This window comes from Camelus bactrianus, chromosome 6 (assembly GCF_048773025.1).
Source record: "Camelus bactrianus isolate YW-2024 breed Bactrian camel chromosome 6, ASM4877302v1, whole genome shotgun sequence".
Taxonomy (NCBI): domain Eukaryota; kingdom Metazoa; phylum Chordata; class Mammalia; order Artiodactyla; family Camelidae; genus Camelus; species Camelus bactrianus.
Window position 1 is genome coordinate 2,359,516 of NC_133544.1, and position 23,384 is coordinate 2,382,899.

Below are 23,384 nucleotides of genomic sequence, written 5' to 3' on the forward strand. Positions count from 1 at the left end.
TCATTGAGGTCGGCAGAATTATGGCACCCCAACGATGTCCCCACCCTAATCCCTGGGCTCTGTGACTATGTTCCCCGATGTAGCCAAAGGGGCAGCGCAAATGGACTGAGGGTGGCCCAGTGGAGCTACATCAGTCCTTAAACTTGAGACCCTTCCCCAGGTGCGGCAGAGGGAGAGAAGTGATGGCAGAAGCCAGGTCAGAGAGGTGTGAGGCTGCTGGCTTTGGAGATAGGTGAGCGGGGCCAGGAGCAAGCAGCAGAGGTTGTCGTTCTGGGCTGTTTCCGTTGAGCTGCATGTCTCATTGCTCCTCATGGCTGTCAGTGGCGGTGGGAGGTCCAGTATCTCTGGCCATTGTAAACGGTGTGTCAGACCGATTCCTTCTTGGTGCGTCTGAGCCTGCACATGGCTTCAACTTTTACAAAGGCACTGCAGCCCTCTTTGTTTTTGGAGCCAATCTGTGTCCTCTTGCAAGGATATCAGAAAGGTAAGTTTTTGTTGTGCAAAGGCTTAAAATCCCAATGGATTTGGTGAATGCCCTCCTCCCCCCAGTGAGCCCCTTGGCCCCCTCCCCCTGTGCTGGGGGCCACTCTCCATGTGTGGTGTGGATCTGACGGACGTCATATGAGGGGAAAGAGAGGGTGCTCTGATCTTACCAACTGAAAATTGGCACTTGCCATCTACCTCTGTTTGAGTCACGTCACAGCTGCTGCAGCCGTGGGCCTCCAACACTCCCCCAAAGGCCTTCGGGGTGGAGATCAGGAGAATCTCTCTGTGCTCTGGAAAAACTGATGGAACAGGCCTTCAGAGAGTTAGATATTTTCAGGAGAACTGTGTAGCACAGGGAAATATATACAAGATCTCGTGGTAGCTCACAGCAAAAAAAATGCGACAATGAATATATGTATGTTCATGTATAACTGAAAAATTGTGCTCTACACTGGAAATTGACACAACGTTGTAAAATGACTATCACTCAATAAAAATGTTATAAAAACAAAAACAAAAACAAGAACTTCCATGTGGTTTCCGAGAAACTGCAGGATTACAATCAGAGAGCAGAACTGAAAATAAATAAGTTCCTTTCCTTCCAGGAGAAAACGGAACCGCCCGGTTCCCATGGGGTAACTTCACTCCTCCCTGGCTGACCTGCTCTCTGGGGTCACGTGTCTGCATTGTCAGCACTGTCCTGAGAGGCTCCGGCCCGGAGTTGCCCCAGTTACAGGTGCTGTGCTCGGAAGGTCCGGGGCTGGGCTTCTCCGGTTGGCCCCGAGCCCAGCTGGTGGGTACATTTTGTTCTCGGTCCACCCATCCTCCTACGGCCTCATCCAGGCTGCAGTGCTTGTGTGTCACCAGCACAGGGGACTCAGAAGGCTCTTGCTTACCTGCACTGCAGATGGGGCCACCCTGGAGTCGAGGTGTGCCTGTGTGCCCAGACTCCCAGACCCAGGCAGGACGCCACGGCCCTGCCACTTCCGCCCATCAGCATGACAGCCATCATTCTATTCTCTTCTTGCTGCTGTTGTTTGTTGAAGTGTAGGTGACCCACAACACCACGTCAGTTCCAGGCGCGCAGCGTCGTGATTCGGTTTCCATGCGCGGCAAATTGACCCCCTGGATCAGCGTAGTTACCGTCTGGCCATCATCCCAATTCTTGGTAGCACTCATCCCGGACTCTTGGAGAATTGCAACGGGATGCTGATATTCACAAGCCATCCCGCTGGACACGCTCGCGGCAGCCTCCCCAGTCGCCGCCCGAGGTCGGCCATGGCATCAAAAGGAACGTGAGTGCTCACACCTCCCGCACTTGACCCAGGGCTTTGGTTCAGGCTGCTGGAGCGTCTTGCTGGTTCTGGATTCTGAATACCACGTGTTTCATACTCATCACCCCAGAGCCTTTGACTCAGGGCACTATCCTAGGAATAGAGGAATGTTCCAGAATGCTGAACTGAGTCCTCAGTTAGGAGGCTACATAGCAGCTACGCAGTGGAGCTCAGGACAAAGAGAGACGCAGACTCTTCAGGCTGGGTTGCGGAGGGCCTGGGGAGGGTGGAGACCAGGGGAGGTCATCCCACGACGCTGAGGAGAGAGGAGGCTGTAGCCAACTGGGCAGGGGGCTAGACAGGACAGTGCCCTCAAAGATGCCTGGTCCTAACCTTTGAACCTGTGACTATGCCAGTTTCCACAGCGAGGGTGAGTTAAGGACGCAGATGGAATTAAGGTTGCTGACCAGCCGACCTGAGCACAGGGAGTGGGGCCTGGATGACCTGGAGGGCCCACTGTCCTCACAGGGTCCTTAACTGTTAGTGGGAGAGGGAGGCAGGGAGGGGGCTCCGGAAGACGGGAAAGGGGGAAATGGATCCTCTCCTAGAGCCATGGGAAGGAACGCAGCCCGGGAGACCCATGGCAGACCTCTGACCCCCAGAACCATAGGATCATAAGTCTGTGTGGTTTCGCCCACTACATTTAAGGCCGTTTGTCACAGCAGCGACAGGAAACTCACACAGGATACGTCGGGTTCAGGTACCCCGGGCTCTCAGGGTTAGGGGTTAAGCCAGACTGCAGTCTGGCTTGAAGCAGATTTCAGTTTTGAAGTTGGAATGTTGGACACATAAAGGAGAGCTGTCTCTGATGTCAGATTGGAGCCCAGAGTTACTACAGCAGGGAGATGTTCATTATCCGTGTGGAAAAAGATGATGTTGGGTCCCTACTTCACAGCACGCTGAACAGCAACTGCCCCTGAGTCTGGGTCCTGCCGAAGCCTCCAGGGATGTGTGCTGCAGTTTCTTTTGTCATGAAGTTAGGATGCCAGGCATCCACGTGAGCCAGTGAGAGCTTCTAAGGTGCATGAAGCTTTCAAAACCCCAGTGGTGAGAATGCCGTCGTCAGTGGGAAAGAAAGCCCAGCTAAGAACTGAAAGGGGCTTTAACAGAAGTGTGTGCCCGTGTTCACAGCAGCACTGTTTACAGTAGCCAAAAGGTGGCATCATCCAAGAGTCCATGCTGGATGGACGGACGGACGGATGGATGGATAAACACAATGTGGTCCATCCATCCAACGGAGGCTTATTCGGCCTTCGAAAGGAAGGAACTAGCCTGTGGATGAACTCTGAGGATGTTCTGGTGAGTGAAACAACCCAGTCCCAGGAGGACAAATGCTGGATGATTTTCTTTAAATGAGGCACCCAGGAGAGTCAGATTCTGAGAGACGGAGAGTAGGATGGAGTTTGCCAGGGGCTGGGGAGAGGCAGGAAGCGGGAGTGAGTATTTAGTGGGACGGAGTTTCCCTTTGGAAGATGAAGACAGTTCTGGAGGTGGATGGATGTATCAACAATGTGTGATGATACAATTAATCACACCAATGTGTGCACTTGGACACCGCTAAGCTGGTAAATTATATGTTGTGTGTATTTTAGCACCATCAAATAATTTTTAAAAAGTGAATTGGTAATAAAGTTAATTCACTGTTTCATAATTTTGTTTTAAAGGAAGGAAAGTCCAACACACACTGTAAAGTGGATGAACCTGGAGGATTTTACGCCAAGTGAAATAAACCTGTCACTAAAGGACAAATACTGTAGGATTCCACGTATGTGAGGTACCGAGAATATTTTAATTTGCAGAGGCAGAAAATAGAACAGGGTTTGCCAGGCGCTGAAGGTAGGTAACGGAGACAGTTTTAGTTTTGCAAGATGAAAAGAGTCTTGGAGATCATGGTGACGGTTGCACAACAGTGTGTATTAGTTGATGCTACTGAACTGTATGTGTACTTAAAAATGATTAAAATGGTAAATTTTGTGTTGCATATATTTCACTACAATTTAAAAAAAATGAAAGAAATCATAGCTATGGGTAACTTCTTTAGTGACAGATTGAAAAAAAAAAACCTGAGCAGAGTTCATCCTCGCTTTTGACAGCAGTGATGGGATGGGAGTGTGATGGCAGTGGGGAGTGGTCCACTGTGAGCACAGGCTTCACGTGGCCCTTCTAACTGCATGACCTTTTGCCCTGTTCTAGAATTGACCCAAGACATCAGGGAAACATTCTTGGGCTAAATAATGAACCTGCCACTACCATCTTTGCTCAGAGGGAAGCCCTGCTGTGTGAAACAGGAAACTCTAAAAAGCATTTCATTTCCATTTCAGTTTCGTTTACTCGGGTGCCCACCCAACTTTTCCATCACTCCCATTTGTTTTTTTTTTGTTGTTGTTCGGGAGAGACAATATTAAGGCCAGGGACTCAGAAGCTGAGAGGCTGTCTGTGGAGCCAGGCTGATCAAGACAGCGAGATGGATCGATTCAAAATGAGGTTTTTTCCAGGGAAGAAATCAGGGTGGGAAGGAGCAGAAGCATACAACGAGCTCCAAGAGATCTGCTCAACGGAGACCCAAGAGTGCTCGAGCAGATGGCCCAAAACCAAATCGAAGATGCAGTTTTTAAAGAAAGGTTCCCGCAGTGAGGAGGAGCACCACGCCCCTGCTGTGTGTCAGGAAGAACGTTCTAAAGGTATGAGCGTCACCTTTCTCATCTGGCAGGACGTCCTGGTCTCTTGGTTCTTCCGTTTGTTCACTCCTTTGCTCATGTGTTCATCCCTTCATTCAGTATTTATGGCATGCCACCCTCGTGGGTGTCACTCTGAGGGCTTGGAGGGGTGAGACTGAGGGATAAGACCCTTCCTCCCCAAGCCTGGAGGACCCCACCTGGTGAGAGGTGCTGGCTACCGCCTGTCCTGCGATGGGCTGTGATGGGGCTGGAGTGGTGAGCAGGACTGGCATCCACACAGGATGCAGCTGCCAGCAGTCCTCCCTTTTGTGAGACGCACCTCACCATGGCTGACATGTGAAGCTCAAGTCAAAGCTGATGAAACTCAGGCTCAGAATTTGCATCACTTGCCTGGGGACACACAGCAAGAGAGGAGTTCAAGGTTCAGATCCAGGCAACCAGAGCTGGATACTTGGCTGTGGGCCAGGCTCTGGGGCACAGGAGTGAGAGAAGAGTCACCTGGGGGTGAGGTTGGGGCTGTGTGTGTCTGGTTTGTGTCTGATCCATGTTTGTGTCCCCACAGCCCAGCATGGGTCTATGCCCAGGGAAACTCACTGGGCGCCCTTGAAGGGGAGAGTGGGGCTGCGGCCATTCTGTTAACTAAGGCTCTGGTCCATAGTGGGTTGGTGGGAGCGGCTGGGTTTTCTGGGAGGTGCTGGTGTGTTTGTAATGTAGGGAATGACTTCCTGAAGAGAAAACGGGGCAGGTTTTACATGCGGTCAGTGGGAAGTGGCAGATTGCCTTGGGAGCCCAGGGTCGTGGGGTCATGGGGTGTCACCAGCTGCTTTTATATCTCTGGCATCTGGATGGTGACTAGCATTGTCCCCTGAGAAGGGACAAGCCTTTATCAGTTGATTCCCAGGTGATGGGATCTTGAGGGAGGGTCTCTCCTCACTAGCTCCGTGCCTGGTGACGTTGGGGCGTCCTTGCCAGGACGGCCACTCTTTCAGGGCCATTTCCTTCCTTCCCCATGCCAAGTGTGGCTGGCCCGTGACCCAGGTCAGGTGGTCTGTCTGCAGCTTCATGGGCCTGCACAGGGCCTGGTGGGTGCCAGGCGGCCAGTCTGCTGTCCCCTAGCAGCTTGGGCATGTGCAGAGACAGCTAGGGACACCAAGTGTCTGTCTTTGCCTGCCTGACCCCATCCCTACTAATGTCTCCACCCAGAACCTGTGGCTATAGGCCGGGTCGTCTTGCTGAGGCTCCTGTGGGATCCAAAGCGGAATTCCCTTCCACTCTCTCCTGGCCTGGCCCAGCCCAGTCCTCCGAATTTACAGAATCCTCAGCTCACCCCTGCCCTGCCAGACACCCACAGGAGATACGATCGTCCCTAGCCCCTAAGTGCTCATCCCAGAACTCGGGGTGTCCTCACCCCTTTTCCCTTTTAGCATATTCAAAACCTCTTCATTTAATTTGTTCTCCACGCCTGGTTCCTGGCATCTCTGTGGTCCCTCAGGGACGCTGCTGCCTCCGATCCTGGATGCTGAGAAACGGGGCCTTTGAAATCCATCAGGTGCCAGAAGCATCCAGATGCTCACAGCCTCAGTCTTGGGCCACTGCCCCTCGCGGTGCTTCCCCTGTGCCGTCCCAAAGCCTCTCTGCCCCTGCCACCGACCCCAGCGCCCTGTGACTCTGCCCCCTGGTCCTGAGAGCCTGATCCCAACAGCCCCTCACGCTGGGGACAGCCCCTCTCTTGGGGTCTCCTTCCCACAGGTGCTGCAGTCCAGAGCCCCCCAGAGCCTGGACTGCCCTCGGGGGCTTCTCCTCTGGCAATGACTTGTAGGTCCCTAGAGGCTCCGGAGAACTCCCTCCCTTCCAGGGATGGGTGTTAACGGTCACAGTGCATGTGTGCGGGTACCACGCTGGGGGCTGAGCCTGCTGGGGGCGTGGCCCCAGTACTGCCCTCGAAGCTCTGGGCTGGTGCCCCCAGTCAGTCAGGGTGGCAGCAGCTGAAGGAGGTGGCGATTGAGGGTCAGACAGTCGGGGGCAGGCGCCTGGTGGAGGAAGACAGACAACCAGGGATGTCTCCAGTGGTGGTGGCTGTGCGGGGCGGGGCAGGGAGAGTCTCCAGGTGAGGAGCACTGCGAGCTTGGGAAGGCTGGGACGTGGCGCCGCGGGTGCGTCCTGGGTCAGGGGCTGGGCTGGTGGGGAGGCTTGGTCTCGGGTGCTGAGACTTGCCTGCTGAACAGGTTGGTCAGAAGGGGCCAGAAGGCTTTCTAAGAGCCCAGAGCTTGGGAAGTGGGGCACAGGGGAAGCCTGGGCGTGACCCAGCTGATGCCAGGGGGACTGAAGAGTCCTGGGGTTGCCATGACAAATGACCACACCTGGGAGGCTTAAAGCCACAGACATTTATTCTGTCAGTCTTGGGAGCCAGCAGTCGGAAATCAAGGTGTGGGCAGGGCCACGCTCCCTGGGAGGGATCGTGGGGAGGACCCGTCCTGCCTCCCCCGGCTTCTGAAAGGATCCTTCTCTTCCTCTTGCCTTGTGGAGGCTCCAGTCTCTGCCTCTGTCTTCACGTGGCCTCTTCTCTGTGTGTCTTAGTTTTCTTTTCTTATAAGGACACAGCCATACGGGATAAAGGGCCACTCTATTCCAATAGGACCTCATCTTTTTCAACTTCATTTTTTGTTAGTTTGCATGCTAACTTTCTAAAAACAGTTTTAAAAACATAGATTTATTTACCTTCTTTATTTTTTGAAGAGGGGAGGTCATTAGGTTTATTTATGTATTTACATATTTTTTAATGGCAGTACTGGATATTGAACCCAGGACCTCGTGCATGCCCCCGACCCCTGAGCTACGCCCTCCCCTCAGGACCTCGTCTTAACCAGTCACATCTGCAACAACCCTATTTCCAGACAAGGTCACATTCTGAGGCTCTGGGAAGGTTGTGAATTTTGGGGGACACTATTCAACCCATGATACAAACTTTCTTCTTTTTTTAATGTCTGAGAAATGGAACATTCAGAAAAGCATGGAGAATAACACCCATGCCCCAGGATTCACAACAGGTCTGCGTTTGTTATATTTGCTTTAAGGATGGGGACTGATGAAGTGCCGCTGGGGCATGGGGTGGGAGGCAGTGCAGCCAGCTCAGAACAGCAGGGTCAGGCCTCCGCACCCCTGAGAGTCCTTCTCCTTGTAATGCGCTGCCACCAGCTACCCAACTGGGAACCACAGCCCGGACCCTACAGAGAGCCACCCCCTGGTGCCTTGCTTGGGAGAAGTGCCCTCCCTGAACGGCCCGGGGTGGCCGGGACCCCAGGTGGTACCTGGGGCTCCTGAGGATGGTGTGCTCGGATGGGGAGGTCTGGGCGTGGCACAGGGCAGTGCACAGGGAGCCCACGTGTGGCCAAGGACACTGCTCACGAGCACGGCAGCAGCAGGACAGAGGGGAAAGGCGAGAATATAGAAGAGGGGACCATGAGGAGGCCACCACCCTGTCCAGGGGAGAGCCAAGGGCTCGAAAGGGCGTCAGCTGGGGCGGGGGACTCTCCCTTCCATCCACTGGTCCGTCACATGCAGGGCCTGGGCTGGACTGGCTGATGTGGCTGAGATCCCCCTTTCCCTCCGAACTTTTGAAGGGAAGCCCCAGGCACCCATCTCAGAGACTTTGCCTCCAGCTGCTGCTCAGGTCTGGGCTGCTTCCTTGTCTGTAGAAGGGCCAGAAACCGGGGAGCCCCAGGCTCTCTGGGAGGGGGAATGGAAGGCTGCAGACCACCACCTGCACCCCTACCCTGCCTGCGGGCCGAGCCTTCCAGGGTGGTTCTGTGGGAGAGCCGTCTCCCCCTCTGTCTCATTTACCTGTCAGCCATCTACTCCCAACCTGTCTGTCTACCATCCGCCTGCCACCCAGGTGTCTACCAACCACTGTCTGCCGATCATCTGTACTTGTCATCTGCACATCTGTCTTACATTTATCATCCATCTACCTACCCATCTCCGTGGCTGAGCCGAGCGTGGAAGGAGGCGGCGTGCGAGCTGCCCTCGACACCACGTAGAGCAGCTAGTTCTCTAACTGTGGTCCTGAGACCAGCGCTGTCAGCACCGTCTGGGGACCGTGCAGAAAAGCAGATTTCAACCTGGGCTTGGAGGGGCCCCCCAGGTGGTCCTGACATGCACTCGTGCTGAGAACTGTTGTGCTGGACTATTTTCTAGCAGCTCTGGGCCCCCACCCCCTTGTGCCTCTGTGTCCAGGCAGGATGCTGGGTTAACCACCCACAGCTGATGATGGCGAGAGCGGCCCCAGGAGCTTAGAGGCTCCCAGGCGTGAGGCTTTGCTCTGAAGGCAAAAGCGACAGGGCACCAGGCTTACTAGCCTCCTGCGCGCACAGTCAAAGCCCTTGACCGTCTGCTCCTGACTGGCCCGTAGACCCTGCTCCCAAAGGCTCTTCAAACTGGCCTCTGAATCCTCCGGTGGGCGAGTCCAGTGCCTGCGCGCTCATGCAAGGGGGAGTGACCCCGAGGAGCCCTGTGGCAGGCGCCCGCCCCGCCTCCCCAGTGCTCTTCCATCGAGGCCCCGGTAAGTCTTCACCCCCGGCTCCCTTCTTCCAGACATCTCACAGTTGGTCCAAGAGGGCCGGTTCCTGGAAGCCTGTGAGACCATATCACGGTCGGCAGTGGAAAAGCAGGACTGTGGCTCCCAGTACCAGGCCGTGGCCCAGGGCATGTGGCAGGTCGTCCAGGAGGCCCTGTCAGGCAGCGAGAGGAGCCGGCAGCTGCAGCCAAAGCTCCAGTCGGTGATGGCAGCTGTGAACTGGGCCGAGAACTTCGAGGGACCAAAGCCCAGCACCCTCCAGGGGGGTGGCCTGGCGGCCTGGGACAGTCAGCTGCAGAGCCTGCTGAGGAAGGACGCCGAGGCCCGGCTGCCCGGCCCTGTCTCCGGGGCCGAGCTGAGCGGGTACCTGGAGGAGCTGGGCAAGGCTGTGGAACATGTCCTGGGGCCCCAGCTGGAGGGCCGGCTGGGGGTCTGCTTCTTGGCCCTCTACAGAGTGTGCTTCCAGGAGGTCCTCTGCAGCCACCTCTCTGTGCTCCTGTCCTCCAGTGGTGAAGACCGGAAAAACTATTACAAGCTGTACACCTGGGGCAGGGCCACCTTGTTTGGGCAGTGAGTCCTCCTGGGGGGGCCTTGGGGTCCTGGGCAAGGCCACCGCCTTGTGGTGAGGGCCCTCAGGCACAGGGCTGCGGTCAAGGCGGAGGCCATCGGAAGGGCCACTTGGGCGGGGGTGGTCCTCGGGGGACAGCGTGTGCACACACGTGTGTGTACAGATGTGTTAGCGTGTCCGTGCATGTATGGGGAGCTTGTGTGTGACCCTTGAGCCCTTTGTTCCCCTTTGTCACCCCCAGCTGCCCTCCCCAGCCATGGCCTGTGTGCAGGGGAGGGGGTGGGGCCCGGCCTGGAGCCCACTGCCCTCAGCTCCGAGCTGCCCTCCTCCCCAAGGCCTGTGCCCCTCATGGCTGCTTCCAATCCAGCAGGGAGATGCGTCAGAAGGCACCTCCCGCCTCCAAGGAGCCCACAGCTGCCAGGAGACTCTTGGACCCAGTGATGTTTGTTACCTGGATGTTCCAGGTGCAGGAGAAGCTGCTGGAGCTGATCCAGGTAAATGGCCCCCCAAGCGGCCCTCTCCTTGTCCTGCACCTGGGGGTTTGAACCAGAGCCCGAGTCCACCCCTGGGACTGGGGGTGGGGCGCGGATTCTGGCCCTTGCCTGCTGTCCTGCGGGTCTGAGGCACGAGGCAGCGCGTGGGGGGTGCCCGATCCGGCACCGCTGCTGCCTTGACCCGAAAGTGCAGCCTGGCTCCCTGGGCCCTGGCGAGTGACAGAGCAGGGCTGGTGAGCCCTGCACGGAGTCGGTTGTCCCAGGGAGGGTGCATGCAGCTATTCCACTGCCAACGCAGCTAGCACGCGAGGGGGCGTCGCAGCTGTCTACCACGGCTGTTCTGTCAGATGTGATTTGCTATAGCCAGCGCCTCCGGGCCTGGGCCCGATGTGAGGACTAGTGGAAGGAATGTGTGAGGGTCCAGGGAGACTCCCCGCCCTTCTTAGCTAACAGATGTAGGAACTGAGCCTTACGAGAGTGAGATAAAGAGCTTGTACAGACTTAACTGGCATTTCCCAGTGACTGATGCAGATGCTTCAGACTTTCCCTCCGTGCTCACAAGAGATGATGGCCAGACTCAGGGCTCCGTCTCCCTGAAGCATCTGGGTCTGGGCCTCCTGTTCTTCGAGGCTCTCCTGAAGCTGTGAAGTTGCTGAATTTGAAAATTCAGGGCTTATCCTCCTCTGCTCTTCCTGGCTTGGACCAACTACCAAGAGCTGGGCTGAGCTGCCAGGTGTCCGACTAGTCCATTCAGACAAGCAGCCAGAAGCAAAGGAACGGTGCGGCCACCGTGGCGTGCGGCCGTGGTCCCCATCCCACCCCCAGGAGCCGCGCCAGGCGGGCTGGGGAACCCTCTCACTGCCCAGGCGCCAGCGGGCCCGGACCAAGTTTCCTGCTGGTGTATGGACCTGGGGGTGGGTGGTGGGCGGTGGGCAGAGTAGAAGGGTTCTGAGGGCTGAGTCGGAGGGAAGTGCCCTCATCCCAGTCCCCAGTAAGCAGGCCTCCAGGCGGAGACCCTCGGGCTCACCCTTCACTGTGAGGCAGGGCGCGGCCCCCGGGCCTGGGGTGGGGAGGGCACTTCCTCCGGGCCTGCCAGGAGGCGGGGGCCTTGGGCGTTCCTGTGGGCCGGCCTGAGGGGTCACATGGGCTTTTGGCCGGGTGCTGGGCTCCGGCACCCGGGGCTCCCCGGCCCAGCTGGGCCGCACAGGCCATGGTGACTGATACATGGCCATGGCCTGGGCAGTCCTAGCCGCCTGTGGCCTCTTGACCTCCAGTCGGTTGGTGACTGGGCACCTCCCTCAGGTCGTGGTTACTGCAGGGGCTCTGGTCCCCCAGGAGCTGTTCATTGCCCCTTGACTGAGTGGGGATTGCGGAAGCTGCCAGGAGTGAAGAGAGGGTGTCTAGACGGTGCTTCACATCCACCTACGATAGACAGAGGGATGGGAGCCATGAAAGAACGGGTTTACTGGGGAAACTGGGCCCCTGGGGGACTGATTTCCAGCTACTGGTTGGTGGGGGTCTCTGGGCTGGTCAAAGCCTTACCCCTTGCTCCTGTCTCAGTCAGGGTGCCCCAGCTTCAGCTGTGAGGGGCTGAACCTGCCCCAACCCCTGAGAAATGCACAGGAATAGAATTGTTTTGATTGTGTTCTGAGCAGAAAGAGTTGAAAGACAAACTAGAACGAGTCCTGATCTATGATCGGAGAAGTCAGGCCGAGTCTTCCTACAAAACGTTCCTCGAAATCTTCCAGGTAAATGCCAGCTGGCGCCTTTCAAACCCACCACAAGCGTCCTGCGCCCCTCCCTGGTGGAGGAGGGGCCTGGAAGGACTGGGGCGCTGGGAGGGGGGTGCAGCAAGGAGGGGGCTGTGTGGAGGAGGTGGGTGCCCTGGGCCACTGGAGCAGGGACAGTGCTGGGGACACGCAGTGTTGAGGGCTGAGGGCGTTGGGCAGAAGCAGGGAGTGGGAGCCTGGCCCTTGAATGGTGGGGCTTCAGTGCTGGGATGCAGGGCGTATCTTTTGGGGAGATGCCTCTGCCAGGAACCTCTCAGCTCATGAGGATGGACTGCTTGGGCCTAACCAGGACCTGTGAAGAGATGGGTGTCTAGGGACGGCTGGGACTTCAGCAAGGGGGTGGTGTGCCAAGTCTGGAGGAGACAGTTGTGCAGCCCATGGGGCTGGAGGGCGTTTGGTCCACGAGGAGCATGTGTGTGTGATGCTGGGGTGTCCCGTTCAGAGCATCCAGTGGGGTGTCGGCAGCTGGGGGTGGGGGCTGTGGGGAGAGTTGGCGACGCCTGTTGGTGGGGGGCTTGGTGCAGCTTCAGGGCCAGGCGGAGAAGCCCAGCGTGGGTGTGGCTGGCCGCGGGCCGCAGTGAGGCGGGACAGGGGTCGGTGAGGTCCTGGGGGCTTGCTGACAAGTGTTTGCCCCTTGCCGCCTGCAGTGGGCAGGCGGGGAGGGGGGCAGCTGTGACAGGCACGCGGTTGGGAAGGGCCACATCTTCCCAGCGTCCCCTGGCTGTGTGATTGCCCCCTGCCCCTGAGAGACCACTTGCTCTGACCAACAGCTGTTGAACGAAACCATAGTTGTGGGCCGGGACATCGGACCACCCATCAGCAGCCGGGTTCGAATCATGGTTGTGGGAACATTTTTGGAGTTTCTGAACCGGTGAGTGAGAAGGCAGCCCGCCCAGACGGGAGACGTGGACGCTGGGTCCATCTAACCCAGGTCAGAGAGCTAACCAAGCCACCGGCTGTCAGCCACCAGGCCAGGGCCAGTTGCCAACACAGCGGAAGGGGCTGGGGGTGCTTTGGGTCCCCCTAGTCCTGCTGTGGCTCTGGAGCAGCTGTGTGTCAGGTGGAGACGTTAAGCATGGAGGCACCAGCTCCGGAGGCTGTGCGGCTGGTTTCGTGGGGGAAGGGAAGTTTAAATTGTATCTAATTTTAACTGATTGACATTTGAACACCTCGTGGGGCTCATGGCTCCCATGCTGGATGGCAGGCTGGGCTTAGGCGGAAGCCAGGGAGGGGAGTTGTGGAAGATCAGGGTCAGATCCTGTCCGTATTTAAAGTGTGTGCATCATAGGTTTTTTTTTTTTTTTTAAATATTGCAATAAAATATTATTTCTCTCAGTTTCTGAACTTTCGGGTTCTCCCTTAGATCTTGCAGCCGAGGTGTCTCCCACCCCCACCTCTGGTTTTCCCAGCAGGACCTGCTGTCCAGTCCGAGCCCCACACCCAGCTCTGCCCTGGTCGCTGGATTTGGGAGGGGCTCTGCCTCTTTCCTAAGGGGCTCAGGCGAGGGGGTGTGTCGTAGAGTCCTGGGGCATGTGGACTTCCTAAGAAGAAGTTTGGGGCAAATCATGGTGTGTGGTCACATCACGAGGCCCCCTTTTCTGGGGTCTGCCGAGTGGCTCTGTTCACCTGGGTCGAGGGTCTCCAAAGGGCTGACACCAGGCAGGTTACTCAAGAAAGGCCAAAGACGTGGATTTTTAAGTGAAATCAGCCAGGCTGGCTTGTTGCTTTCTTTCTTTATCTTTTTTTTTTTTTGAAACTTTAAAATTTTAATTTTACAGCCAGGTTGTAAATGTTTAAGAAAATACTGCTGGGTGGCCAGTCTGAGACCCTGACCTGTGTTCTCGGGTACAAGGACCCCCTTCCTTTGCTGTCTTTGGGGAGCAGGGAGGCCTGCGCCCTCCCCAGCCCTCTCCGCACTCTCTGCTCCAGGGCAGCTGCACGGGCCCAGGCAGGAGGTGGGCGGCTGGCCCCCCTCCTCGTGGGCATCCCGGACTCTCCTCAGGGGCCTCTTTCCTTGCTTCTTCCTCCACTTGGTGGGGTGGATGCAGCATTAGCGGTGACACCAGACCACAGGAGAAAGCCGCTCCCACTGTGTTCTAGAAGCATTTAGCACAAAGGGTCATGGAGAGCACTGCGTGAAAAAATCCTTTGAAAGCATCTGGCTTAGGCGCCTGGGACAGAGCCAGGCCAAGTTGTCAACATCTTGACTATTGTCACCCACATTTGTGATTCTACGAAAGAGGTGGCAGTTAAGCTGAGAAAGGAGAAAGGCTCGGCTGGGTGGGGCGGGCCCAGGGGAGGGGCCTGCACCTCCGCCTTCACTTGCAGATACCAGGAGGAGGGTGCTCCGAGCTTCATCCAGCTGCATGCCAGTGCCGGGACCTTCCCCCAGCTGCACGTGCTGGAAAACTGCTGCATTCTCAGGTGTGTCCCGGCCGTGTCCCAGATGAGGGCAGGGGGCTGGCAGAGCTGGGTGGCCAGACCTCGGACCCGGGGGGCTGAGCTATGTGCACTGCAGACTTGATGCCATCTGTGAAAAAACGGGGAAGAACATCGCCCTCGTGTATATCCAGTTGCACAATTTCGTACCGGAAATGCCAGATGCCAAAAACACTGGCTGCCTCTGGAGAGAGTTTTTCACTGTACCTTTTGCATTTGAAGCCACGTGGATGTAACACTTATTCCATAAAGAAATACATTCAGAAGAAAGAGTAGGGATGAGATAGACGATAAGAGCCGCAGGAATGGTTTGTCCACGGCTGCCTGGGGTGGGGAGCCGACGGTGGGTGTGCAGCTTGGGGGCTGTGGCTGGGCTCCCGGCCAGGCCCCATGGGCCCCTTTGGTTGCCCCCAACAGGAAAACATGGGAGGCTCTGGTCCAGGAAGGCCCGGTGCAAGGCATCATCAACAGCATTGAGGTCTGGAGCCAGGATGACCTGCTGTCCAGGGTCAGAGCCCTGTTCCAGGTGATGCACCCCTGACCACCGCACCCTGGGGTGGGGTCTTGCTGCTCCCAGGGAATGAGGCCTGGCTCCATTCTCACCCAGGGCACCTCCCTGGGCAGGGCCCACATTTGCATCTCTCTGTTGCCTCGGCCAGACCTGCCCTGTCCTCTCTCTACCTGCGGAGTCACCATCCTGCCAGGCAGGCCAGCTGAAGGCTGACACCCACTCCCCCAGGCCTGACCCCTGCCCCCTCCCTCCAATCCCACTCTGACCCAAGTGCATCCCCAGGCAGGCGCAGCCCCTCCACTGTGTTCCCAGGGCCTCTGTGCCTCCCCACAAGCCGTGGCTGCCTCCAGGCTCGGGCCTTGCCCTGGGAGTTGCCCGAGGCCTGACCCTGGAACTGAAGCTTTGAGAGGACAGGGTGGCCTCCCAGACGTGGTTTGGGGCCTCCTGGGTTCCGTTCAACTTCAGGCTGAGGGCAGGGCCCACGCCATCCTCTCCCCAGGGACCTACTGGGCAGGAGGATGGGGAGGTGGGAGGTGCTAGTGAGGGTGGGCCTCCATCCCCGACATCCCACAGCTCTAACCAGTGACCCACTTTCCACTGTGGGAGCTGGCTTCTGGGTAGCTGCCACTGGGTTTTCCACAGAGGTCTGAGCACCTGGCTCAGTGTGGCATGGAAAGATCCAGAACGGTCGTGTCCTCCCAGGACGGCAAAGGCAGAAGAACTTGCCCTTCTCTCGCCCTGAGCTGTGCAGACATTGCTGATCAATCCCAACATTCTGCTCTGCTCATGTCCTCTCTGTGCAGAGCTCCAGGCAGCCACAGCTAATTGATTTGGCTCGACAACATGTTTTGCAGATGATGCTCCCAAGGCTGCATCATTCAGACAGGGCGTTGGAGGGTTGTGTCTGGGATGGGATGCTTGGGCTCCCTGACTAAACATTTGGTTTTGCCTCCCCTGCTCATCCCCTGGGGTGTCTACTGAGACCTGAGCTGGCTGGGGCTGCACTCAGGTGGGGCTAGCTGTGTCCCCCACCCCCATGTCTCTGGAACTCAGACTGGGGGCAGCGAGCATCACTGGGGTCTTGGGCCATGCTCTGGTGCTGTGGGGACCCAGTGGAGAGAGGAGGGGCTCTAGGAGGACTGGTGGGCTCCGGGGGAGGAGCTTGAACCAACGTCTGTGGATTGAGCCTGGGACGCTCCCAGGAGTCAGTAGGAGAAGGGGGACAGAGCTCTGGGGCAGACCGGGGAGGGGGTTGGGAGGGTGGTGAGCCTCTGGGTCCTGTGATGTGGGTTCAGGGGAAGTGGGGACTGCAGGGCTGGAGGGGAGGAAGGATGAGGGCTTGAGAGAGCACAGCTGCCTGGGTGCCTCAGGCCCCAGTCACATCTGACCCTCCTGTCCTCAGAGTCTGCTGGAGCATCACTTTTCGACGAGGAATGATGATCTGGTCCAAGCTCTGCAGTCCCTGCAGCAGGCCCTGAAGGGCTGCTCCAACATGCACAGCACTCCCACATACAAGGTAGGGAGGAGCCGAGAGTGGGCTTCCCTGGGGGTTGGCCCCGCATGGCTGCTGGGACCCTGACCCCCCCAATGCAGGCTGGAGTCTCAAAGGGCTGTGGGGACCCTGTTGCCAATGGGGAGGCCCAGGGCCAGAGACAGGCAGAGCAGAATGGCCCTCGTTGTCCCTCTGGCTCTGGGTCTCCTGAGGGAGGCAGACTCAGGGAGCTGATGTGACAAGCCGATGGTCACCCTGAGAAGGTGAGGCTGGCTGCCTCTGTGCCCCAGTGATTAGGGTTAGACCTTTAGAGTAGGGGGCAGGCCCCACAGACCCATGTAGACAGTGTTTACGGAACATCCTGCGCCCTCCCTTCCTGTCCCATCCTGGAGGGAGAGCCACTAAGGCCACCTGGGCCATGTCCTGGGAACATCTTCAATCAAGCCTTTGTGTCTTCTTGTCTTTTGGGGGGACAGGTCCTTGTGAAAAGTCTGTACATGGTGGTTTTGGGGGAGTATGTCCATGCCCTGGTCACCTATCTCAAGACGCTGGAGCCTGGGGTGTGGGCGGACCGCGAGGGTCAGGTGAAGAAGGAAGTCTTGGAGCTGGACACAATTTTCGGGGAGCGGGAGGTGAGCCGGAGACCCTTGGGTGGGTCCGAGTGTGGGGCCTCCTCTCCCCCTTCCCGGTCCTCACGTCCTGCCCTGCCCCCTGCCAGCCTGGGGCTGGCTGTCTGCTCCGCCTCTGCCTGCACCGGGGCCACCGGCTTTCACGACAAGGCTGGGAGCTGTGGGACGGGGACGGGGCAGAGCCCCGGTCAGGACAGGCTGCGGGAGCTTGGGCGGCGACACAGATAGGTAGGACCCCACTCTGCCAGGCAGTGCAGGTCCTGGGGCCTGTGAGCGACCCCGGGGCGTGGGCTTGTGCTGGGTGTGGCGGACCCAGGCTTCCCTGGAGGAGGCCAGGGGCACACACCCCAGCTCACTCACCAGCCATTCCCAGCAGGACGTGGGTGACAGAATGCCCTGCTGGGAGACCATCAAGGACATCTTCCAGCTCAGACAGAACAGGGGCAGAGAGTCTCTGCATGAATGGCTGGCCTCCTTCAGAGACAAGTTCCCGGGTTATGTGAGGTGAGAAGGAGAAGGGGGTGGGGCAAGCTTACAGAGCTTGGGGCAGGGCTGGGTGAAAGGCAGGGGTCCTCAGGTCTGGAGGGTCAGTTGGGACCATCCCCTGCCTGGGGGTCATGAGAGGGGCTGGTCTCACCGGCCCCTGCTGCCGAGCTCGACTGAGCAGGGCCCTGGAAGCGCTCCTGTCTGGACGCCTTCCTAGTTTCCAGGGCTCCCTGGTAGGCTTCCCAGGGGTCTTGGGGAGGGAAATGTAGCGGGGGGCTTGGGGAAGCGCCTAGTGTCCCAGCTGCCCTGGAAGATGTTGCTCTAGACGTCACTCTGGTCTTCACCGTGTGTGCCCCCGGGCGCGCAGACCAGGAGCTGCTGGGTGCGCAGACTCCAGGCCCGCGGCTGCACTGGCCCAGTGTTCACAGGTGCACAGAAGCCCTCTTTTTGCTCCCAACAGAGAGGACCAGCCACGTAGTTCCAGCGACTCGGACAAGAGAAGCTGTTGCTGTCTCCAGCTTTGGACAAGGTGACCAGATGCGAGGCTTCAGGGCACTCCTCCAGGGAAGGCAATGGGGCAGGATCCAGCCCTGGGCGGGGTGGCCGGGGAGGGGCTTCTGGGGTGCAGAGGGAGCCAGGTGGTGGGGCACAGCTGGCGCGTGGGTCCAGTAGCCGTAAGTGGACACTGGGGGCAGCTCCTTGTGCCCTAAGCCAGCACTTCTCAGATGTTTTGGTCGCATGACCCTCTTCACTGTTAATTGTTGAACTTAAACTATAGAACATTAGCTCATGTGGGTATAGCTGTTGATAGTTATTAACATACTAGAAATTAAAACCAAGAGATATTTATTCATTCATTTATAATATTTATTCATTAAAAATAGTAGAAATTCATTAAAATACAAAATTAGTATTCTTGAAATAAATTATAAACAAAGTAAATAATAAGATTTATGAATAAATAGATTTGGAAACAAATTAGTATATATATAAAAAGAATATTCATTTAGAAATATTAGTTTATTTTTAAATAATGATAATAACCCCATAACTTAGTAACATTGATAATTTTTTTAGCGGGGGGAGGTAATTAGGTATTTATTTATTTTTAGAGGAGGTGCTGGGGATTGAACCCAAGACCTTGTGCATGCTAGGCAGGCACTCTACTACTGAGCTATTCCCCTCCACCAACAAAGATTTTTAGATGAAAAAAGTAAGTAATTTTCTGAAACAATAACAACAAACTTAATGATATGGGGGTAACTGTTCTACATTTTTTGCAAATATCTTGAGCTTGCTGAGAGACAGGTAGACTCTCATATCTGCTTCTGAGTCCAATCAGTTGTGATATGTTGTTTCAGCTGAAGTGTGTGAGGAATGTTCAGGCTCTCATGCCCCTGGCCACTTCCCTCTTTGGGAAGAAGAGGGGTCTTTTAATGCCTGTTTTAGGTAATTTGGCTATTCTTCTTTGATAAGACACCAAAACTGGACAGGAACTAGTTTGTTAAAAATGATTGACAGCATGGATCCTGAAACCATCTTGATGAATTTTATGAAATTTGCCTGCTCTGTTAAAGTCAAGTCTATTGGTCTGTCTCACACTTTGAATGGCTCTTTAACCCACATGTGCTTTTCTGACATTAGATGTTTATCACATGGCAAATACTGGCTCACGGAGCAGATCTTCTAGATGTTGACCCATTTTATTATACGTCATCCCTAAAGAATCTTCGTTAACATTGTCAATCTCACCGGGAAAGTATTTTGCTATTGGGAGTCTTAGACTCACAGTGAGAGACACAAGTTTTCCCAAATCCTCATTTTTGCTGGAGTGCTCAAATTAAAAAATAGTTTTTTCTTTCTTTAGAAAAAAATTTTTTAAATTGGAGTTACTGGGAATTAAACCCAGGACCTCGTGTGTGTTAGGCATGCACTCTACCACTGAGCTATGCCCCCACCCAGCTGAGTGTTCAAATTTCTATCACTGGCAACAAAAACTTTCAGTTTACCTATAAGTAGCCACCTTGCATCATTCATTTTCAAAAATATGCCAATCAACAGCTCAGACCTGAGCAGGCAGAGTCTCTGAAGTAAAGGCAGCATTCTGTAAAACAAGTGGCTAGTTCAGCTGGTAACTCACACAGGCAAATGCACAGATGCTTTTCCTCAGCCCCTGTCCCACACTTCGCAATAGAAGGGCTAGAGGTGGCCTTGGCATTTCATCCTATGAATGGAAAAGATGTATACTCAGGGTTGAGAGTTAATAAAAATAACCATTTTTACTGCTTATCAGCATATTTTAAAGTGAAACTAGGTCTTTTTCCTTCTGCATAGTGGTGCTGGATCCAGTGACTACTGGTAGAGCTTGGTGAAGCAGCTGCCTTGCCCTGGGCTGAGGTTCCAGCAGCTCTACCCAACAGGGCTTCTGCACTATTGGTGTAAATGTCAGCCCAGTGAAAAGGGTGAATAATGCTTTAGTATTATGAAAGGAGTTTTGACCTCATGGGTCCCCAGAATGATCTCAGGACCCTAGGATTCCATGGACCACACTTTGAGAACCACTGGCCTAGCTGATCTGGGTTCTTCTTCCCCTCTGCCTGCTTTAGATTGACTTACATGAAATTGCTGATATCGATCACATTTTTTCCCAATAAAAATGACAAATTCATTTATATAGTTCAAATAGATTATCTCCACGTTTTTGCGTGTTCTGTTCCACCTACCTGGAATGCCCTTTCCCCCTGCCGAAATTCTTTTTCTTCTTGGTCTGGCTCCTAGACAGCCCCTAATCTGAGACACACATCAGTGTTTTCTTTGGCCAAGAGCTGTCTTGTCTGTTCCTTGTCAAATGTCTTGATGGTGGAGGACCAGCTGTGCTTATCTTTGTCTACCCAGTGCCTGGTGCCGTGCTTGCTGCCCCAAATGGAGGTGGAGCTGAGCCCCTCTCAGGGCTGTGGAGGTTGTGTGGCCCTGACCAGCTAAGGCAGAGGATTGGAATGTTCCTGGCCACTTCACAAATGGCAGCCTGATATGGAGAAGGAAGCCAGTCTTTCTCAAGTCTGGACTCTTCTACCAGAAGGAATCTTGATACCAGACACCAGGAATACTCTGTGGTCCACCCAAAAGAACAGGAGGACAATGAGGATGGCCAGGGACAGATCAAGACACTCCTGGATGCGTCCCACCATCCTGGCTGTGTCGTTCCTTTCTTGTGTATGTAACAGCTTTATTGAGATATATTTCTTTTTTTTTTTAAACATTTGTTTATTGACTTATAGTCATTTTACAATGTTGTGTCAAATTCCAGTGTAGAGCACAGTTTTTCATTTATACATGAACATGCATATATTCATTGTCACACTTTTTTTTCGCTGTGAGCTACCACAAGATCTTGTATGTATTTCCCTGTGCTATACAGTAGAATCTTGTTTATCTGTTCTACATTTTGAAATCCCAGTCTGTCCCTTCCCACACCCTGCCCCCTTGGCAACCACAAGTTTGTATTTTATGTCTGTGAGTCTGTTTCTGATTTGTATTTATGTTCTTTTTTTTTTTTTTTTTTTACATTCCTCATATAAGTGATCTCATGTGGTATTTTTCTTTCTGGCTTGCTTCACTTAGAATAACATTCTCCAGGAACATCCATGTTGCTGCAAATGGCATTATGTTGTCAGTTTTTACAGCTGAGTAGTATTCCATTGTATAAATATACCACATCTTCTTTATCCAGCCATCTGTTGACAGAGATGCATTTCATATACCTTGCAATCCACCAACTTAAGTTTAATGTACCATTCAGTGGTTTCTAGTATATTCACAGAGTTGTGCAATCATCAACACAGACAACATTAGAACACTTTCATAACCCTTGAAAGAGACCCTGTACCTTCAGCTATTGCCCCAAACTGCTTTTCCCCATGTTACCCCAGCCCTAGACAATCACTACCCTACTTTAATATCTATGTAGACATGCATGTTCTAGACATGTCACACAAGATCAATTATATAAGTGAATGAATTATATACCTTTTGTGATCAGCTTTTTTCACTCAGCATCTTGTTTCAAGGTTCATCAATGTTGCGACTTGCATTGATATGCCATCCTTTTTATAGCTGAATAATATTCTATTTTATGGATAGTGCGCATTTTGTTTATTCAAACATCTGTTGATGGGCATTTGAGTTGTTTCCACTTTGGGGCTGTGATGAATAATGCTGCTTTTAACATTTGTGTACACATTTTTGTGCAGACTTTAGGAGTGGAATTCTACTTAGGAGTGGAATTCCTGGGTCAAATGGTAACTCCATTTAACTTTTTCAGAAACTGTAGTCTATTTTGCCAAAATGGCTGTACCATTTTACATTCCCACCAGTGATGTATGAGCTCCTCCAAGGATCTAAGTAACATACTCTAAAACTGAAGGATTATGCCCCCAGGCGGCTGTCACTGTGAAAATAGAGAATACCAGATGGGGAGGCACCACAAAGTCAAGATCAGAGAGCAGCTTCTTTTAACCAGAGGGGAGGGTGGGGAGCTGGAGGTGGGGCTGCTGGGAGGAGTCCCTCACCACATACCCAGGGGCCCCACCATCAGCAGAAAATAAAAATGGTCCTTACTTAAACCCACACTGAGGTCTCGGTTCCAAAATCCTTACGTGGAGAACCGGGGCGCTCAGCAGTTTCCACGGGTTTTATAGCCATGCTTTTGCCTAGGTTTTCCAGTTCTTAATAACGGCCAAATGCAAGCGTAAACCTTCTAAAACCGAGTTCCTTAAGCAGTTTCCATACTTGTCCTCTTTAAATGCTCAAGTTCAGCATTACCCACCCGGGAGGGCTCTTTGAGGAGGGGTTTGACGGAGAACACACGGCACCTCCTCCTGGTGACTGATAGTATTTGCATAGTCCTTCTCTCCTGGTGGTGCTTGCATTAGTTGACGTCTTGCTTCTGAGTCTTCTCTGAGGTTCAGAAGACACCAAAGGCAGCCAGGCAGGCTCTTGTGCTGTCGAGACGGGCTCATCTTCCGGATGTGATGCGTCCTTACGCCCAGCGCTCTGGGAATCACAGCTACGCTGAAGTAGATGGCAGCCTGGCACTTCAGTCTCCCTCACAGCCTGGAATTGCAATATTCTGGATATCGCTGTTGTTTCACATTTTTATGTATATAGTGTGACATACTTAGTATGTCTGTATTTCTGCATGTTAAACTGACTGCAAATTAAATGGTTTTTCATTTTCTGTTCCTGCATTTTGTGTTTTTGAACAGTATTTTAAAGCTGTACTCCAGAGTGCCTTGCAGTCTCATGATGTGGCGTTATTCTTTGCTGTTGCTAATTTTCTCACCACAGAGCAAAAATCAGCTTCTTCCACTAACAATGTTGTTTGTCATGTAGTTTTTTGCTTCTGAATACCTGAATATTTTGACAAACACGCAGGGGTTGAAATAAAACGAAGTAATTAAGAAAAGACACTCTTTTGGTTTTGTGAAGGAAAAGCCAGGCTGGTCTAACAAGATAACTCACAAGTCTAGGAACGTGAAGGAGAGGCTGGGCTGGGCTAACAAGATAACTCACAAACCTAAGTATTAGAATACTGATCTGAGTTCTGCTGGACTAACTTGTAAATCTAGGTTAATTAGTGTTGGTTTGCTGTTCATATTTTTTGCTAGCCAGCTGGATTTTCAAAGATACATATCTGGCTTTGGAATGTTGGTTTGCTGCCTCCCCACCTCCACTTTTGTGATGATAATGATGCTAAAGCTGTTCCATGCCTTTTGGCCGAATACCCCAAGCTTGTACTTTACCCTATAAAACCTCATGCGCACGTCTCGGAGGTGCTCAGAGCTTCGGAGAGAAGCCCCCTCTGAGCCCGCTGGCGTAATACATCCGAGTACTCCAACCCTCCGA

The 23,384-nt window shown here is 54.1% G+C and overlaps 1 protein-coding gene across 8 annotated transcripts; it reads left to right on the forward strand.

Annotated features, from left to right (window-relative positions):
- Positions 1 to 1,298: 1,298 nt before the first annotated feature.
- Positions 1,299 to 22,726, forward strand: LOC105079954 (uncharacterized). Of its 8 annotated transcripts, XM_045505718.2 has the most exons (15): positions 1,299 to 1,781; positions 2,716 to 3,119; positions 3,485 to 3,594; positions 4,316 to 4,501; positions 9,089 to 9,641; positions 10,007 to 10,133; positions 11,789 to 11,881; positions 12,694 to 12,794; positions 14,252 to 14,347; positions 14,780 to 14,888; positions 16,276 to 16,389; positions 16,842 to 16,997; positions 17,368 to 17,498; positions 17,941 to 18,009; positions 20,376 to 22,726. In XM_045505718.2, exons 4-15 carry the CDS (start codon positions 4,423 to 4,425, stop codon positions 20,416 to 20,418), a joined length of 1,671 nt encoding a protein of 556 aa, XP_045361674.1. In that variant the 5' UTR covers positions 1,299 to 1,781; positions 2,716 to 3,119; positions 3,485 to 3,594; positions 4,316 to 4,422; the 3' UTR covers positions 20,419 to 22,726. The 8 variants fall into 8 exon arrangements, 5 of the variants coding, with proteins under 5 accessions (XP_045361674.1, XP_010967104.1, XP_010967103.1 ...); XM_010968802.3 differs by having other exon boundaries at positions 1,299 to 3,119; XR_006719659.2 differs by lacking the exons at positions 1,299 to 1,781; positions 2,716 to 3,119; positions 3,485 to 3,594 and adding an exon at positions 19,815 to 19,942 and having other exon boundaries at positions 3,734 to 4,501.
- Positions 22,727 to 23,384: the final 658 nt, after the last annotated feature.